Genomic DNA, 19,679 nt, shown 5'->3' with positions numbered 1-19,679 from the left:
CCTCTTACTTTTCCTCCAACTTTATACCTACAAACTTATCGTCGATGGCACAGGTGCATTCGCTGGACCTTGAATCGAAGAGGCTGAATTTTGTATCAATAGGTAGTTTGATAATCTCACAAAATTATCTGTTCAGTCTTCTTATTCGAAAGCATAGAAGGAACATCTCTTCTTGACAAAATTCTGTGCTTCGTGCAAGATTGCCTCTTACTCTTCTTCCAACTTTATACCTACAAACTTATCGTCGATGACACAGGTGCATTCGCTGGACCTTGAATCCAAGAGGCTGAATTTTGTATCAATAGGTAGTTTGATAATCTCACAAATTATTTGTTCAGACTTGTATGTCCCCCTCGTGAGACTGTCTAGACTAACTTTTCTTCATTTGCATACCTCTGAAAATTCGCTATCGCAATGTGATACTTTTATCCTGTAGAGATCACCAGGAAGATGCAGTCTCTTGACACGTTGATCGCCACGTCGCCCATATATGGGTGACAGTGGTTTTCATTGAAAAACGAAAACTATTAATTCTGAAAGTTAAGTATCATAGGAAATGAATTTAAATGAAATACTTGAATTTTGATGAAGTTACAGAACTAAATACCAAAATAAATATTTCATTACGCAGTTTCCAAAAGTCTGTAAACAAAATGAAATCGCAGTAGAAATTTTCAAGAGTATTAGTCTGCCAGTGTTAATGGTATTTATCTTTCCCAAAATATTTTTGGAAAGGGCCCCTTAAATTAATTACTAGATCCGCCACTGCATGTGGGACCCTCCTTTCGACGGTGGATCGAGGACACAAAAACATTGAAAATAGTTCGTGCGAACGTGTGCCCTATTTGACCTTGTTCACGAGATATAGCCATTTTTGTACTCCGGTCATGTGCAATTGCTTACCTTCGCAGGAAGTGTTGTCGCCGCAGACCGGAGTTGCACACTGGTTACTTTGTGTTTATTTTACTAGTTTTGTAATCGTTATTTACAATTGCCCGATTAACTTTCCGGTCGTATTCAAATAATAAAATAATCGAACGGTCCGAACCCTAGCAGCAACCATATTATTCGAAACGCTTGAATCAAAGAATTTGTTCGAATTCCGTGGACAATTATGTAAAACGTCCCGCTCCTTCGTTTCTACATACATTTCTACATACATTTCTACATGTAATTATTTAAAAATTAACAGTGAAATGAATCCAGCACAGAGGCTGTTTCTCGTGCTAATTAATTCAGCAGTGAAAAGGTTAACAACTACATTTGTAATCTGCAATCATAAATCAGTAATTTATAATCTTCCAGAGCTAATCGGTGCCTGATTATTCATTAATCCCGATGACAAATTATTCAGTAAATCATAATCATGAATTACGATTTGCCCAACGCCGCTGCTGATAGTCTGTCATAGAATTACGCAATCTTTCAAATATTCCAGGTATTTCGTCGGATTCATTAGCAGCCTTCTCCTATACGTTGCCAAAGTATTTCGACACTGGCGATGCATGTTGAATAAACAAATGTTTTTAATTGGCTCGAAAGAACGAAATCCGACGGATTTAATATTCACCGCCGCCTATCTTCAACTGTTAAAATATCGCTCAAAACTTTTCCCAATAATTCGCATAATATTGACCTGTTAATCTCCCTGAAAGTGGAAAGTGAAAAACGAGGAGCTACAGGTTCGGTAGCTTGTAGTTCGGCTTACCATTAAAAATTTTCCAAGTATAAAAATGGGTATTTTCAGAGTTTAAAGATATCTCGAAAAGAAGGTCAAATAGAGCGTATATTCGTATGAACATTTTTCGTTGCTTTTGTGTCCTCGATCCACTAGTGAAGTGGGTCCCACATGTTACAGGGCACACCCTATATAACGTGTCGCATGAATCCGTTTATTAAACGTCACCGATGTAGGTAGTTGTAACAGCGATGTTACCGTTTCAGTAGATCCATCGATTAACGTACAAAGATTTTTCTTTTTCGTTAGCCACGGTGCGTTTTCGTCAGCTGAATAGCGATTTTTCTTTTTTTTTTTTTTTTTCTTTGTATGTCAGAATCACTGTTAACAGAAGACAGAGTACGTGCGATGTTATAAAAATGTAACGATTTTTAATCGTTGTTTAAGAATCTTTTCGAGAGAAGTTAGTTCTTACCGATAAATAACTCGTCGCTGGCCTGTTGGTGGTACGAGCGGGGATGTGAGGTAACCAACAGCATTGCACAATCACTGAATGATTTCAAGCATCGCCTCATATCTAGGTCATAACAAGATACGTTTCTGGGTTATGGCGGTTGCCCTAAAGCAGGCCCATGTTAATTATAAACCGTCTACTTGATCGATTCTTTACTTTGTATTGTTAATTTTTTGTCTCTTAACGCGTACAAAATTTTGAAATAGTTTCGAGACTATGCTTTCGTATTTTTCGAACAATATGGAATACCACGGCACGATTATTTTGCCACTCCTTAAAGCTGCATTTCATAAAACGTGATGTACGAATTTTTGTCTGCAAATGAATAGATTTTTCATTAGGAATTTTTATTGTTTTTACTGTTTCTTTTAATCGTCGATCGAAATGTATTTAAGAATTTGAACTGTTTGAGGATGTAACTCTAGTCTAATTAATTTTGTGCGCAATACTGAAACTATAGTACAGTTGTACGATACATTGTATATATATTTTATAATAAATTATATTATTCTATAGGTTGACGACCAAATGAAGTTACTACAGCACTCCTGGTCGGATATGTTGGTGCTTGACCATCTTCATCAAAGGTTACATAATAATCTACCCGACGAGACTACGCTTCATAATGGCCAAAAGTTTGATCTCCTTTGTCTCGGCCTACTTGGAGTTCCTTCCCTGGCAGAAATCTTCAATGAATTGTCATCTAAACTTCAGGAACTCAAATTTGACCTTTCGGACTACATATGCATGAAATTCCTGATGCTGCTCAATCATGGTGAGTCTACTTCCTTAGACATTTCTTAAATACGATTACTATGCTTAATGGTTCAACGAGATTCTTAAAAATAATTTTTTTCTATTCAAATATATAGACGTTCGGGGATTAGTTAACAAGAAACATGTACAAGAAGGTCACGAACAAGTGTTACAAGCTCTCCTGGATTATACGTTGACATGTTATCCATCTGTAACGGTACGTTTGTTTCACGCATCGATGTACATATATTTCGTTCTGATTGATTTTTTGGTGGACTTTGATACGAGCAATTTGAATCTGTTTAAACAGGATAAATTTAACAAGCTGCTAGCAGTATTACCAGAAATCCATGCGGTAGCGAACAGGGGTGAAGATCACCTTTATCAGAAGCATTGTAGCGGCGGAGCACCAACTCAAACTCTTCTTATGGAAATGCTTCATGCTAAGAGAAAATGAAACGATAAATTCGTTTGGCATCTTTGCCATGAGTTAGTCTGTTGCTATATCTCAAAAATCACGATAGAGCCCCTTACCGTCAAAGTGGACCTCAAGTACCTACTAAGAGCTAACGCTGCTTAGGTATTGGACCAAGTTAAGGGGCCCTGGTTCAAAAAATACCTATGCAAACAAATCAAGTATAGACGTACATACTTTACATATATACATAATATATGTATTATAACGTGTATCTAAATATATAAACATAATGACATATATTTTCTATATTTGATGTTGAAGTTTTAGAGATGTATCCATGGAGAATTACTACCCCTGTTGGTGGGTACAAGCGCAGGGAAACAGTAAGCAAGATGCCTTGAAAACAGTACAAAGGGTGGTTAACAAAATATTGGTCAAAGGGCAGGCAACTTTTGTCTAAATAAGTAAAGCTATTTTTCTAATACTAGAAGCGATTATTTTTAAGCATACCACTGAAGCCTTGCTCTCATTTTGAACAAAAAGATATCCTAATAGTAACGAACGAAAAAAAAAGATTGCCGACTCTCCAGTCAATCATGCTTCTGCAAGGGATTCAATGGGCATACTTGAACGACAGTAAAATTTCATGTGATATACTTATATATACATATATACATATATGTCGCACGGCCACCTGGGCATCCTTAGAACTTCCTATAAAAAATCTGCATTTTGTCACACTTGCACACAGCAGGGCTACTATATTGTAAATACTAGTTAACACATTCCAATTATGTTGTAAAGTATGAATCATGTTAAATATGTAATTATAATATTTTGTGTATAGTTTAATAAAATAAATATATTTCTGTTGCTTACCGAGAAAAAATCATTAGCTACTTAATGTCTTCACTAATTTTAGAATCTTATTCATGTATTTTTCTCTTTATTATTTTTCAAATAGGTGGCGGAAAAAAATAACCACAAAATGCGATATTTTATTATTGTATATTGTATTATAATAAAGATTCTGTTTAAGAAATAAAAGAATCATTGGAGCAAGGTTTATGTGGTCCTACATTATCTAGCAATTATTACTAAGTATATAAGATCAATATTGTCTTATCGCAGTTGTTAAATAGATAAATATTTACTGAATGTTAAGATAGCGATCGAACGTAGTAATTTTTCACTAATAGATTATTATTGTTTAGTCAATAGTCAGAAACTTTTCAGTGCTGTGAAGGTTGTCTTTTCGACGCCTGTGGTATCTAAGCCATCGGTAATTACACGTGCTAGATTCGAGGCTCAAGTGTGGTAATAAGAACAGAAATCTTTGCTCGTACTGGTAGGCTGGTAGTACCACCCTTTGCAACTCCTACTGTTTATATCCTCTATCAAAGAAGTACCTGGAAAAAATGCTATTTTACTACTTTCACTTTTCCACCGACTTCGTAATAAGATATTAAATATAGATGTAAACAATTTGTTGATGTATGTAAAAATAAAAAAAAAAAAACAAACTCGATGCCACATTAGATTAAGAATCGAGTGTTGAATCAAACCAGGAGGAGTAGCTGCGAGTATTACTACCATGAAAGAATATATATACGTATATATTTTCGAAAGCATGCATGTACTTATCGTGTGAGTAAAGATTTGTGTCCACGGTCAAATTTTTGAAATCTTCGATATAGATGCAAAATGTATTAACGTGTTCCCAAATTTTCAAATCGCCTGGTTCTTTTTAATCGATCGATCGGAAAACAGTTTGCATTATTATTGGCTTTCTAGTTCTTTTAAATACTTTCAAAACGGATTACTTTTATTTAACTCGCATATGAATGTCTACCTCTTTGTAACTGTATTAAGTCTTACATTTTTACATTTTTAGTAAACCACATACCTCAGAATAGACACCCAGATAGCAAATTAAATGGAATGTATGAATGTTACCTATGTAGACTTGAAGTCTACGACTTCTGTAATATGCGTAACGACAGAATGTAAAGTTCCATTCAAGTATTGAACCTGTTATATTTCCATGTTACTATCTTAGTTATTACTATGTTTATTCCAAATTAGATTATACGTGTACATGATATGTATAATATATCTGAGTCGAAATTTTAACGATTACCAACGAAGCTTTGAAACTACACTTAATCCCATGTTGCTGTTTGGGTAAAAACAAGTTAAAACCGTAATATTTTATTTATTGTAATTTCATTTATCCTCGGAGACTCTTTGTAGAACGTGTCGGTCTGATAATTTTGGAACAACTTATAAAAATCACAAACACAATTGACTCAAAAACGAAAATTGTCTCTTTTAAATATATCCCTAAATCAATGATCTTTGTATGTGTCCATCCTATTTAATCGTCCGCTCGATTCTGTTACAACATGTTTATTGATAATTGTAACTAGAAAGTACGATAATACTGGTGTAATAAGCATTGTGTTAAATATGTACAGTTACCAATTATAATTGGCAAATAATCTAATTTAATATCGATGTGATTTTTTGCTCCAATAAATAATTGGAATTAACATTAAAAGAAGAACTATTATGCGTTGTTAACACTGCCATTAGGAGTTGGCAATTGTAAATTATGTAGAAAAAAATAATTGATTGTAAATATATCTTTATTATTAACTAATAACTGTTCCTTTTTAGGGTTGACAGTGCTATTTTTTATATATTATACTGATTGAACTCCTTTTAAACAATAATATTTCCCTTATTGCACTCCTGTCTTTGGTATTATTGTAAAATATGTACGATGTCCGTGAGACGTACGATAGATTTCGAAAGGAAGGTACAGGATGGTACTACGTAAATTATTAAACAGACAATTTTCCGAAATTTACAAATAGTATTTCAAAACATTCAATCGTTTCTTTATATACACAAGTTATTATAATTTAAATGCGTTTATGTACAACACAAAGTTTACTATAATTTGTAACAACAATGGTGTCATTCGTATACCGAATAACATGTATATTAAAACATTTGTTTGCTTTGTACAAATATGATAACAAGATAAGAAAATGCACAGTGGTTAATAAAGACATCAGCTAACTACTGCACTCAGCTTCATATTCTTGATTCACGATGTTTGCGTGTACACCTCATGTACTACATTAAGCATGTTGCTTAATGTTACACAAACAATTGTGCCTCTGCATAATTTACAAACAAAATACTTTTTGTACTTGCAAAGATATGATATATACTTACATTATATTATGCTACTATAACTTAAACTCATTTTGTTCAATCGGTTCACTTCATAAAACATTGACCATTAACACATAATCAAACATGTTTGTCATTTTATGCTTTACAATAAATAAGAACTTTGACATATATTTTTTTTTGTACAAATAGCTGGCTAAGAGATAGATAAAAATTAAACTACGACTAAATCGTAACTTCGCATATGTTGAAAATGTAACATGCTTAGTGTGGATCAGACTTTAAGTATAAGTTATATGCATTTTCGTCCATTAGATTCTTGATTTCATCCACATTACTTAATTCTACTTTAAACAACCATCCTTTTTCATAACAAGACGAATTTACTAAACCAGGTGTTTTTTCAACCGCTTCATTTTTGTCTATAATCTTTCCACTGACAGGGCTATACAATTCAGAAGCAGCCTTCACCGATTCCAATGCTCCACATTCAGCTGTGAAGAATAATTTCCATCAAATTGAAGGTATTAATAGTAAGTTTCCTGTATTAACAGATACGTATAGGAATATATACTAACCTTCTTTTTCTATTACAGATCCAACATCTGGAAGCTGTGCGTAAACAACGTCACCCAGCGATTCCTGTGCATAGTTGGATATTCCAACTATGCCCACATTGCCATCAATTGTTATCCATTCATGCTTCTCTGTATATAATCTTTCTAGAAAGTGAAAATATATATGAGTCTATTACATCTACTAACAATTTTTGTTTTAAACATTATAGGAGCAATAATTTTTCAAACTTACCGGCGTTGAGGCATCGAGTCGTGGCGATGGAGCGTGAGACCCTTAATGCTACTTTCGAGACAGGAGAAGTAAGTAAACTATCTTTACCAATATAGGAAAATGTTCTCGTGGTGTATTTTGCCATTTGCGTGATTAGTTTTGCCATTCTAAGTTTCACTTCGCACGTGCAGACGATAAAAATAGACTTAACCTCACTGTATCCGTATCGTCTGCAATGTATTGTCCTTGGCAGAGTTCGTAAATTTTCCGTGGTGCTGCCAAGCGAATGAAAAGGCGCGATTCGAATGAATGATTAAAAGATTTCTATAAAGCAGCATTTGCTCGTTGCATTATCATCCGCTCTTATCTCGTGGAGCATATTTCATCACGGTGTAATTTCAGCGAACACGGAACAAATATGATGTCGCTTAAGAAATGCTAATCTCAGAATTGTCTTTTCAATTGTAGAATCTGTGTCTACGTATGTATATAAATAATCAACAAGATTTTTCCGAAAAATTTCTGATATTTTTGAGCTTGTGCAACGGTATCAAAGTCCGAAAATGTATTTTTAGAATCTTTGTTTGTTACGATGTAAATCGAAAACGGCTGTGATATTTTAATGAACTTATGTATCTATTTTTCTACCTCAATGAATAGCTTCATATTAAATTATTTACGAGAATTATTAATAGTATTTTATATATTGCAATAATGTAATGGAAACGCATACTTGAACATATGCACATGGATAATCATGATGCAGTTTACATTATTGTAATACTTGCAAGGATGTGATGAATGTACAATTGGTATAAATTATTTGGGAAATGGGAATAAGCAATAAGATGTTTCAGTATATAAAAAGAACTTTATTTGGAAAGATTGAAGTAAATTTGAACAGAAAATATATAAAATCCAAATAAATACACATTTGGTGTATGCTTTCTGCAGTTACCAAAATCTTAACCCTTATGTTTCAATACAGATGGGATCCTTTGTTCGTGGTTTAGGAAATCGCAGATTTTTAACAGTTTCAAAACATACGAAATGTTATTGAAGTCCCGAGTACGATCACGTGAGGTTAAAAGGTTAAAAACCACACTCATGAGATAACTTGTAATTTATGTTATCGGAGTTGTACGATATCAGTGACCTCCGAGTTCAATGTGGATAATCCGCGAAGAAAAACGTGACACTCTATTCTAAGAACATTTATTGATCTATACTCCTGTTATATCTTTCTTGATCAATTTATAACGACATTTGATGTTAAGTTTTACTCTTGTAAGGAACTTTTAACAAAAAATTCATCATAGTTTTATTACGAAAGTATTCTTTTAATATCAGATAACCAAATTACGAAGGTACTAAATTATAAACCTATAGTGTAAGAACGACCATTAGGATTATGAACTGGTCCTGCAATAGGTTTGCTGATACACCACTCATACCAGACGTTCTTAGAACTACATTGGCGCCAAAAATGAACAACTACTTCGTCCCCTGCTTTTAGCTGTACCGGTTCCTACCATTACAAATCGTATTAGATTTCAAAATAATTATAAATTATATTAACTTCCTAAACATTTTATATTTCTCCCTACCTTAATTGGAAAAAAGATAGGAAACCAACTGAACATTCCGGGACTACGTGTACTGGGTTCTATGCTCAGTGTAACATTTTTGTATAAAACTGTATCAAAGTATCCAGAAAATCCATGTAGCACACAATTTTGCTGTACCGCGAATTTTTTTGTTTCGTATCTTGAATTATCAATGATACACTCTGAAACGATAACGAAAATGTTGAAAATCGGCATTAGTACAGTAGTAAGGGAGTAGATATAGTCAATTTATTAACCTCTGTTTGGATGGTTGAATGTAAACAATGGCTGCGGTTTTGCTATGTCGTATTTGTTTTGAAGATGAACGACATAAGAAGTTTCAAAATGAGCCAACCAGTGTTTTTCTTTATCTTTACACAGTCTTACTTCATTGTACAATTTTGAAGACTGTACAGGAGCAATGTACGACGTGTACGAGCATGGTATACTTATCCCGTCGTCTAACATGATCGAACAATTAATAAAAGTAACAATTATTATATTCGAATAACAATATTTTTTTGTATATACCATACCTTTTAAAAATCTTTGAACTCCATCCAAACATTCTGGAGAGAGTTCGTTGTCGCCGAAAGAGCCAAGCAACTCGGATACTAGAATATCAGCTTTTTCGGGAGCACACCATTCTCTCATATCGCACGATACTACTGTTACTCTGTCTTCCCACATATCCCTTTCAAGTGCCTGTAAACTGTACATGTAACAATTTATACAAATATATCTGTAAGTGTTAAATACAAATAACTCGAAACAAGTAAAAACTTACGTTAATACTGCGTTAGGATTCTTTTCTACGGCATATACTTTGATTTGTTGATCAGCCATTTCTGCTGCATTTAAGGAGGCATGTACAAGCGGGCCTCTTCCAGCACCAACTACCATTATCACTCTATAAGTAAGGACGCATTTTATTTCCATACATATTTTTGTAATTAAATTACTGTTGTATCATACATTACATTTTTCTATTTTTATCTGTTGTTTTAGACTTAATTCCAAGAATTGCTTCATGAATGGCCGTTTGATACTGTGTATATTTAACAGGATCTTTCTCAAACACTTCGTACGTTTGAGATTCGAGATTGTCCATAAGCGGTTGCAGAGGACATTGTAAATAATCTTCGTAACCGCGAGCAAATCGTTCGACTGGCCCGCTTGTTTGACATCCCTAGGTAAAATTACAAAGATTAAATACAGTCACTTTTTAATGAATTTTTATGACATAAACATTTAAAACTAGAATTTTTATTTTACCTTCCATAAGTACTCCAGATAGTTATGATAATAACTGATATTTTGATGCCGATTTGCTCCTGTGAGTATAAATTGTACTTCTAATACAGCAAACTTTTTCACTAATGTTTGATGTGCTTTACTTAAGACTGGGTATCCCTTTTTATTCGAAATAAATAGTGTTGTAGGAATAATCAAACACCTAACCGGTTCTCCTAGCCACCTATCAATCTTACCATCAAATTAACTTTTTTATATCTGATTTTTCTATATTTACAATAGTATGTACGTAGTTTTTATAAAAGTCTTTTAAAGTACCTCTTCTTGTTCAGGAAGATCATGGCTTACAAGCAATACAATGCCTAGCTTTCTATCGTAATCGCATATTACTCTGAAGGCATTCCACCATTCCCATGGACTTTCTGCCAAACCATGTTCTTGTTCTCTGTAAGAATAAGTTTGTATAACCGGATTTTCCATAGGTACTTGTATCCAAACCTACAATGAAATTGACCTATATATTATAAATTCATAATTTATTATTTAATGGTGAATATACCTGTAAGCTACATGTGCTTGACATTTTATCACAGATAATTCTAGCAAGATTTGCGTTGTGCTCTATCCCTTTCGTCAACTTAAAAGTAACTCCAACAAGACCCAAATGGCTCGCCAAAGATAATTCTTGAAGTAGGGTTTCTTCGCTATTTTTTTTTACAATAGGATTCTTTGAATCAACATTAATATGTGGTGATAGTTTACCAATAATTAAATTATTCCAATCTGTAAATTCAATTGCGATTACCTCCTTACAAATCTATGCGTATTTGTTACTTTACTTACCAGAACTACACAAAACTAAGTCTGGTCTGGTAAATGGACCAGAACGTCTTTTTGCAGCACCAGAAATAAATTCTCTTTTAAATAAAGGATGTACGAGCGGAATGCATATGAATTCATATCTGCAAACGTTTTCACCGATAAGTTACCTCTTTTGTAAATTAAAAAATAAAAGAAACTTGTTCTTTTTCATAACTTACTTCGACGAAGTTGCTGTAAAAAGGCAGTTATTTAAATCCGGGACAGCGCAAAAGTCAAGACCACAGGATACAGATCTCTTATTTGACATTATTCACCATGAAATGTTGTTTCCTAAAAGTATCAAATGAATAAAACAAGCATTTAAAAGCATTTGCCATTATTTTGTTTCGCGACACCGGGTATTACCGGTACAAAGAACATAGTCTATTTAGCTTTGTTAAGTGTCATTTGATCATTTTTAAGGTGTGTTTAACTACGAATTACCTGAATAAAATTATTTAATGATTTGTCGGTAAATCTCTGACACTTTCAGTGTTTTATTATTGCAAACCAGAGAAATGGCATAGGCTTAGACGCTGATTACAAATTACACGTGCAACAGCACCGTTAACTACATATGCTTACAAGAAGTATTGGAAATGTGTTATACTATATTATTCGCATACATTCGATAAGAACCAATATTTAAATAATAATTCAAATCAAATTTAATTTAATCAATATTTAATTACAATTAAGTAGAAAATATAAAAAATGTTGTCAATTTCTAAATACATAGAAACTCATGTTGAAATCTATTGTGTCATTTTTATACAACTTGTGCTACATTTCCTTTCTACGCTACTTGATGTTTTTTGTTCTTTTTAATTATTAATAATTATTTTTCTAACTTCGCAGTGTATTCACTATTTACGAAGAAATAAAGTTTAGTGCTATTTTTTCGTTTAAATGTATCGAACTGGACGAATGAAATCGACCAATCAGAGGCGAGGATTTTCTTGGGTGTCTGCCATTTTGAACACTACCTTCGCGTTCTAGTTCATGTTCCATCATGTTCATGATAGACGCTTGATGACGCTTGGCTTGGTGACTCCATTTTCTTGAGCATTCCGTTTTGTCTCATTTTTCTGTGCGCGGTCAAGTTTGCTGCTTTTCCGGTAAGTAACATCTTTCTTTTACGTTCAGTATAACAGAAATTTTGTATTACTTGTTACAAAATATTAGTTAGGTTATTTTCTTACGATACAAAGAATAATTTTCGCGATAGCAGGCGTTGCTGAAATTGAAAAGTTAGTTACATTGCATGGCGTCGTTTGGTTTGTGGTAACATCAATTGGAGGAATTACGATTGGCTATTTCTTTTGTTACACATCGAATTGATTCGTGTATGTAATACGCGTGGTTGTGTATTCTTTCTTTTTTTTTTAACTGAAACTTAAGCCGCTCAAATTGAAACACTCGTGCGTCTCATATCGGAAATAGACGCCCTTCCATACTCCATTTATAAATCAAAAACGCACAGTGTGGAGACTCACTAAGGTCATACAATGAGATAATGCATTTTTTAACATATTATGTATTCAAAAATATAACATTTAAACGTCAATAGTTATAAATAATATTATAAAGATGGTATTACAATGGCTTGTTAAAAATTTCTTTGATTACTTTGTATACAGTAAATTGTAAATTTAATAGTCAGTGGGATTTCGAGCAATCCTTAATGGAATCATCATCTTCGAGGCCATTGTAATATCGACAATGCACTATTATGTATTTTTTCAATCCATGTTAGAAATTCTCTCAAAGATAAATAAATATAGAATTTCTTCTAACGTTATTCCTTTTTGTAGATACCATGTCCTTCAATCGAGGAATAAAGCGAGATTCCTTCGGGAATAGGAATTTCAACAATCGAGGAGGCGGTGCTGGAGGTGGCGGCGGTGGAGGAAGACTTGGTAACATGGGTGGAGGCGGAGGTGGCATGGGTGGTGGAGGTGGTATGGGTGGCGGAATGGGAGGAGGTGGCGGCGGCGGAGGCGGCGGCGGAATGAATCCTTGGGAAGGAGGAATGATGCCAGGCAGAGGAATTTTACCGACTCCGAATAATAATCTGTCCTTAGCATCGCCACAAGCACAGTTAGCAATAGCCAGTAATCTTCTTACGAACTTGCTTCGCAGCCAACAAGATGTTCAGCCACAGGTACAAAATTTTTCTTATAAGTTGAGGCACTTGCCATAATTGTTGTTTCAATGTTACTAATGTAATTGCGTATATTCAATAGGTACCATCGCTCCTCAGTCTTGGCAATAATTTTTCTGGACCAGGACCAAATTTTTCGAATCAACAAAACTTTCAGTCAGGGCGTTTTAACGATCGTCCCGTAAGGCACACTATGAAGAATCAACGACCTCAACCGTATAACAAGGTATGAATATATAAAGATATTCACTTAACATACAAACATCATCTCTAATGGAAATTGTAAAAGGGCAACCTTTAGTCCACACTTCTTATTTTGCGTCGACAACACCAGTCCATAATGTGAAAATTTGAATTTCTTCTTATGTTCATTGATGAATTCATTAACGAGGCTTTCAGTCAATGGATGTGATACTACGTGGCTACACTGCAAAATTACTAAGATGTAAGCAGTTCTTATCGTTGGACTAGTTTTGCCATACATGATTTTCGTAGGAGCATTAATTACCGTCGCAATGTTATTTCATTAAAGAACACGGTAACAAGACGTGTATTGATTTCAGAATGCAATTTCTCATTTTTAGTGGTGGAAGTTAATTGTGGTTTTCTGCAGTACGTTTCAGCAAAGACACGGAGTTATGCTATCCCTCTGACTTGGTTCATTTATATTCCATCCAAGTCTTCTATTCGTCGTTACAGCTAAAATTTATGGAAGAACGTTACTCAGAAACATTGATTGCTAGCTGCATTTTTCACTGATTAACGTCTTCTTCTTGTTGATTATTTTTCATTGAGCTTTTATTGAACTATGTTCAAAGGAAAGTATATGTGTTTTATAACTATCATATCTTACGATCAGCATGATCATTGCCTGTACAAAGGTGGATGATGCGACGATTGTATGCATCTTCGACTGTCTACTACTACTGTCCTTTTCCCTTCCACTAAAACGTGGAGATACAGACCTTCGGTGTTCATTGAAACACTGAGTACGTCCTGCTTCCGAATCGACTAGAATATTTTCTCCCTTAAACATCCCAATGGTTGCTGAAACCAAGTTCGATTCGAGAAGAATCACAATTATATCGGATACTTCTCATGACGGTTTGGTCATTTGACCTACATGACTAGATGGGCAATCGCGCCCGTGATGGCCCTGCTGGGCGACGTGGTCCATCCGCACAACAATCTCGTGCACCCCAGTCTGGCAGTCAGCGTATGAATGGAAACCAAACACAACATCGCAACGATAAATCTTCTAAACCAATTCCTGCCTCTAAACAAAATCAGACTGCCAAAAAGGAACAGCAGGACGTTAAGACCTCTGATAATGAAAAAGCAGAAGCACCTGTTGTAAAAAGGTAAGCTCCTGGTGACTGTGAATAGTTCTTCAAACTTCAGTAAGTCTCATTCTGTCACCTATCTTTGTATGTACGGTGTTTCTTACGTATGTACAGTATAATTGCTATAGAATCAGCATCGTGCCCTTTCTCTTATCTGATATTTAAGAAACTACATACATATTTATATATACACATATATATCTATATAGTATGTTTATTTCACTCCTCATTGTCGATGAAACTCAACTCACATTTCAAATTTAAGTTAGATTAGCTGCAGTTTCATAACACTATTATTTCATAATCGTATAAAATATGCCCCGTATACTCTTCTTTCGATACACATTATTCAATGTATGTGTTCATGACAATAGGTAAATTGAGCATTTGTTTGCTCAGCTGCTAGAAGTGTGAATTATCTTCACTTGAAGTAAATTTCATGCCCAATTTCTTTCTAGATACATTGAAAATTTTATGTACATGTGCCTTTACTAAAAGATACTAATATTTAAATTGTCTTTAAAAGAGAAAAATAAAAAAAAAAGAACATGGTGAAGTTAAATGAAATCTGTACTCTTAATAAAAGTGATGTATTTGTTTCTATATTAGGGAGGAAACCGACGAATCCGAAGACAAGAAGCGCGATTGGAAGGATGAGAAGAAGGAATCTGAGAACGTTCAAGTTAATGAGTCTGATGAAACTGAGAAATCTCAAGAAGATAGCGAACAAAAAGCAGACAAATCTGGTACCGATGAGACAGGAAAAGAAGGAGCTGGATCTACCGAGAAGGATACAAAGATGAGTGGCAAGAAATCCGAAGCTAGGCATGCCGAGAGTCGTTACGCAGATGTCCCAATGAGTCATATGTTCTGTCACATTTGTAACAAACATATGTGGGATGGATATGTACGTCTTTATTTCTAGTTCGTTATATAATTTACGTTAAAACGAACTCTTAATTATTATATTCTCTTCTATCGTAGTCCTTCGAGAATCATTTACGAGGACGAGCGCATCAGTTAATGATGGAAAAATTAGATGAATCGTACAAATTGAAAGTCGACCTGATGAGGCATGAATTAAGAGTAGCGGAAGAACAACGTGAACTGAGTTTGACTAATTCGAAACGTCGTGGAAAGAAAGTGAGTATATGACACAAATATTGAGTGTTCGGTTAATCCGGTCTTTTGACGAATAGATCTTACACATTCATAATTTTACTAGGTTTCCGTGGATCTTAACGTAAGAGAATACTGTACGATGTGCGATTTGAACTTCTACGGAACATTGTCAACGCATAGGAAGAGCGAAAAGCATCAGCAACTAAAAACATTTTTACACCCTAGATGTTTCCCTTGCCTAAAGGAATTCCCTTCGCGTATCGAATACGATGAACATTGTCTGACGCCTGCGCATATGAAGAAAGCTGTGCAATGCGAAGAGCAACGGAAAAATAAGAAGAAAGGTGTGTATAAAAGTAAAGTAACAAATTTTCAAAAAGTTACCCCTTTACTTAAGTTTTAATTTTTCTCCTAGAAAAACTTGCGAAAGGAGAAGCTGAAGTGCGTACCGTTGAAGATGAAGAAAAAGATGTCGGCACTGATATTAAAGCCGAAAAAGAAGAAGAAGCTGTAGTAGGAGAACAACAAGAATATATTACAGATATCACAGAAAACTTGAGCGAGAAAAAGTTTAGGATACCATCCTATAAATATTGTCGACAGAATCAAATTTCTATAGGTATGTAAAATGGAAAAAAGTTTGCACCGTTTACAGATATTTTTTTGGACGAAATATAATTCATTTATTTGTATCGTTGTAGGAAAATCTTTGGTAAAAGAAGTCCAAGGATTTTATTGTGAAAAGTGTAGAAGATTCATGCTGTTAGCTGATGATATGAACGCTCATTTGCGTAGTATTACGCACTACCGAAATTTTGTGCAAGAAGTAAAAGCTCTAACTACAACTCCTGAAAATGCTGAAAAGCCGGCGGAAAAGACTGAGGTATAATCGATCGCAAGAAAAATGTTTATCGTTATATATAATTGTAAAACAATAATTTATTCGATATCTTTCCTTTTCATAGGGTGAAGAAAATACATCAGAAAATAACAAGGAATACGAAGGAAATTGGAAACGTCGCAAAGTTGCTCACTTCGAAGAAGAAGATAATGGGGAGATGAAAGAAGGACAAGAAAATAGTAATGAAGATGCAAACGAACAAAAGAAAGCTGACGGGGATGAGAAATATGATCCACTTGAAGCTGACGCGGAATCCGAGGAAGAAGAGCATCATGAAACTGAAGATAGTGGTGAACAAGATTCGCAAAATGCCTCAAATACTCAAGAAAAAAAAACGCCAGTTGAAAAAATGTGGGCTGACATTGATAATGACAATGATGCGGAAATAGGTAATTTAATTGATGATGGCGACGAAAAAGAACACGTTGAACTTGAAAAACCCACACCGAAATTAGACAAAGCTCAAAGTCCTCAAGTGAAACCAACCCGTGGTCGAGGTTTTGCTCGTGGTCGTGGCGGTACTCCTCGAGCACGAAGAGCTCGGCGATAAAGTGATCTCTATTCCAAAATTGGAGTAAGCTTGGGTATATTATAGAATTATTACTAATACTTACCGCTATATGACTATTAGATATCACTAATTTGACTGATTTATACGAGTCATTTATGTTGACGTAATTTGACTTATTCACCTTACCTTTTTATATGCATGAAACAAAAATTCACATGCAACCGTAAACAAGAAGGAAATAATTATTTATTATCCAAGCTTATTCAAGAGTTTTATTACTTAGAACGAACGTATACAGATTTGTAGTGTATACAAATTTTTGAACTAAACGATAGATTTGAAGTCAAGGAAGCGAAATAAAAAGCTATACTCGTATATCTTGTAACTATTCTGTATAAGGAATTCCTATTAATATTCAAGTAAATGAAATGTGTCGATGGTTTTTTAAATAATAACCATAATATGAAACTATTCTAAGGTTCGTTCTTATTAGGCAAGTGTTAATGAAAAATCTAAAGTATCTTGCAATAAAAATTAAGATATTAATGCATATTTTATCCAGTCTATGCATTATTGTAATAAAATAATCGAAGTTTGTGATAACAAACATACAAGATACCATAATGATTTATTTTCGTTATGATAATATGGTAGGATTTTATTATAGATCATGTATGTTTTACGTGATAAACAATGTGTTAAAATATTGATATGAAAAATGCAAGTTATTTATCAATCGCTTTACACGATATGGAAACTTTATTTCATAAAGAAAAATTTCCATCTATTATAAAGATACAGCAGTCATGTAATATATCTTGATAACGCGCAATGTTCATTATATCTTTATATTAATTTTTATGTCTAAAGACCATGAAGAACAGTGATTGTTTTTTGTAACAATCAAATAATAAAAGAATGACATTGTATTTTTTAAAATCATTTGAAGAACTTTTCATTCCAACATTGGATTCTCTGTATTAGTATTGTAGGATGTATCAAATAAATCATATACAAAATGCATTGGAGAGTATTTTGTCATGTAGAAAACATTTATTTACACTTATGATACATTACAGAATAAAATATAAATTATCACAAGTTAATATTAATCCATAGACAGATGAGTTGCTAAAAACTCATCAACAGAATCTGTATCCCATTTATGTATGTCTAAAATGTCTTCAACTTTATTGTCCGCATCCAATAATTTAATTATAGGATCCAAGCCTCTAACATACTTTATCTGTAAGTTTTTATACTTGCTTGGTCGATCGCTTTTTATAAAAGCTGAAAACAGAACAAATTAATGCATAGCACTATGCTTTTATTTTTGGTTGATTTATACATAATATATCAATTACACTGTACCTTGAATCTGTGGATATGCTCCAAATTTACATGTGCAGACTTCAAGTACAGCGTATGGGTAACGTTTTGAACCAGATGCATCATAATCATCATCTTTTAAACAGCATTCTTTACAGTTATCCCTGTAATTATTAAGGAACATATTAAATAATCTTTACTATCTAAGAAAATTAATAATACTGTACATTGTCTATATTTATCTATACTTGCCGTATCTCTATTAAGTTAGGTTTATTAAATTCTTCGCATGTAGAACATAATAAATTAGCTTTATTAAAACCCAAGCTTTTACAGTCATCGGCTGAAAACTCTGCTATCACAATATTCGCCTGAGAACGTGCGAGTTTGATGTGTTATTTAGTTTAATGTAACATTTCATATAATAAATTTAATAAATTGCCTTATATTTTGAGGACATACACAATAAGTTACATAGTGATAACACTATCACTTACCGTTAAAATAAATGCAAATAAGTGTACTAATGTGAAGAAATCCATTCTGTTATATCGAAAATATTAAGTACTGCTGAATATATCGAACGAATACAGTATTTCTTAGAAAAAGCAGACGAACACAGGAAATTCTGTCACTGACTGCCAGGGTTGCCATAAATCCATTCCACTGTTCTCCGCGTGAAGCGCCACGCTATGCCAGTAGAGTATCTAGTACGTTCGTATAGTGGCGTCCTTAGTCACCCCCTGTTAATGGGAAATGTTCCTGGTTCATTTCCCATTAATTTTCCATAATTTTCTGATACATTCCTTTTCAATTTGCCCTTCAATTCTATGACATTTTCATTCATGCTGTAAATCGCACATCTCAACAGTTCAACAAAGTTGCATCTCTAACAGAGGGCCTCGTCGTAAAAATCCGACATTTCCCATCACAATTTTGAGCGGGGCAATTTGCAACATTGTTCAACTTTACGCTGCTAAAAATTCAACAAAGTTGCAACTCAGAAGTTCGACTCGACTTTTGCAACATTGTTGTACTCCTGAGAGGAGCGATTTGCAACATTGTTGAATTCCACGGGGAGCGATTTGCAACATTGTTAAACCAGTAAATATCACAGATATGATGCGAAATTATAGGGAAATGTGACAGCAATGAGGGGAAATTATAGGGAAATGTATCATGAAATGTCACAGAAATGAAGGGATATTAAAGAGGAATGTGGAAAGAA

At 34.0% G+C, this 19,679-nt stretch overlaps 5 protein-coding genes across 7 annotated transcripts in view; 2 read left to right on the top strand and 3 right to left on the bottom strand.

Annotated features, from left to right (window-relative positions):
• The window catches only part of LOC128872099 (nuclear hormone receptor FTZ-F1-like), a 46,541-nt gene extending 42,109 nt beyond the window's left edge, over nucleotides 1–4,432 (top strand). For all 3 annotated transcript variants that reach the window (XM_054114450.1, XM_054114449.1, XM_054114448.1), the window contains 3 exons: nucleotides 2,709–2,967; nucleotides 3,065–3,165; nucleotides 3,259–4,432. In XM_054114450.1, coding sequence (XP_053970425.1) covers nucleotides 2,709–2,967; nucleotides 3,065–3,165; nucleotides 3,259–3,405 — 507 coding nt within the window. In that variant the 3' untranslated portion in view covers nucleotides 3,406–4,432. The remainder of the gene's footprint in view (nucleotides 1–2,708; nucleotides 2,968–3,064; nucleotides 3,166–3,258) is intronic.
• Nucleotides 3,404–7,764, bottom strand: LOC128872110 (glycine cleavage system H protein, mitochondrial). Its single transcript, XM_054114469.1, has 3 exons — nucleotides 7,381–7,764; nucleotides 7,149–7,292; nucleotides 3,404–7,064 (listed from the first exon to the last, which is right to left on the bottom strand). The coding sequence occupies exons 1-3, from the start codon at nucleotides 7,523–7,525 to the stop codon at nucleotides 6,835–6,837; spliced, it is 519 nt and encodes a 172-aa protein (XP_053970444.1). The 5' UTR covers nucleotides 7,526–7,764; the 3' UTR covers nucleotides 3,404–6,834.
• Nucleotides 7,765–8,216: 452 nt separating this feature from the next.
• Nucleotides 8,217–11,682, bottom strand: LOC128872102 (protein arginine N-methyltransferase 5). Its single transcript, XM_054114452.1, has 12 exons — nucleotides 11,526–11,682; nucleotides 11,261–11,372; nucleotides 11,064–11,182; nucleotides 10,780–11,003; nucleotides 10,539–10,718; nucleotides 10,242–10,451; nucleotides 9,947–10,155; nucleotides 9,754–9,876; nucleotides 9,503–9,678; nucleotides 9,224–9,427; nucleotides 8,967–9,148; nucleotides 8,217–8,887 (listed from the first exon to the last, which is right to left on the bottom strand). Exons 2-12 carry the CDS (start codon nucleotides 11,347–11,349, stop codon nucleotides 8,735–8,737), a joined length of 1,869 nt encoding a protein of 622 aa, XP_053970427.1. The 5' UTR covers nucleotides 11,350–11,372; nucleotides 11,526–11,682; the 3' UTR covers nucleotides 8,217–8,734.
• Nucleotides 11,683–12,053: 371 nt separating this feature from the next.
• LOC128872101 (zinc finger protein on ecdysone puffs) lies at nucleotides 12,054–17,674 on the top strand. Its single transcript, XM_054114451.1, has 10 exons — nucleotides 12,054–12,199; nucleotides 12,896–13,245; nucleotides 13,328–13,471; nucleotides 14,377–14,606; nucleotides 15,198–15,495; nucleotides 15,573–15,731; nucleotides 15,814–16,054; nucleotides 16,126–16,329; nucleotides 16,412–16,593; nucleotides 16,676–17,674. Exons 2-10 carry the CDS (start codon nucleotides 12,901–12,903, stop codon nucleotides 17,159–17,161), a joined length of 2,289 nt encoding a protein of 762 aa, XP_053970426.1. The 5' UTR covers nucleotides 12,054–12,199; nucleotides 12,896–12,900; the 3' UTR covers nucleotides 17,162–17,674.
• Nucleotides 17,675–18,153: 479 nt separating this feature from the next.
• On the bottom strand, nucleotides 18,154–19,132 carry LOC128872111 (selenoprotein F). The gene is made up of 4 exons (XM_054114470.1): nucleotides 18,949–19,132; nucleotides 18,704–18,822; nucleotides 18,494–18,615; nucleotides 18,154–18,412 (listed from the first exon to the last, which is right to left on the bottom strand). The coding sequence occupies exons 1-4, from the start codon at nucleotides 18,991–18,993 to the stop codon at nucleotides 18,231–18,233; spliced, it is 468 nt and encodes a 155-aa protein (XP_053970445.1). The 5' UTR covers nucleotides 18,994–19,132; the 3' UTR covers nucleotides 18,154–18,230.
• Between the last annotated feature and the right edge of the window lie 547 nt (nucleotides 19,133–19,679).

This window comes from Hylaeus volcanicus, chromosome 2, assembly GCF_026283585.1.
Source record: "Hylaeus volcanicus isolate JK05 chromosome 2, UHH_iyHylVolc1.0_haploid, whole genome shotgun sequence".
Lineage (NCBI taxonomy): Eukaryota > Metazoa > Arthropoda > Insecta > Hymenoptera > Colletidae > Hylaeus > Hylaeus volcanicus.
Note: the sequence above shows the minus strand (reverse complement) of the source record. Positions and strands in the feature narration are given on the sequence as shown.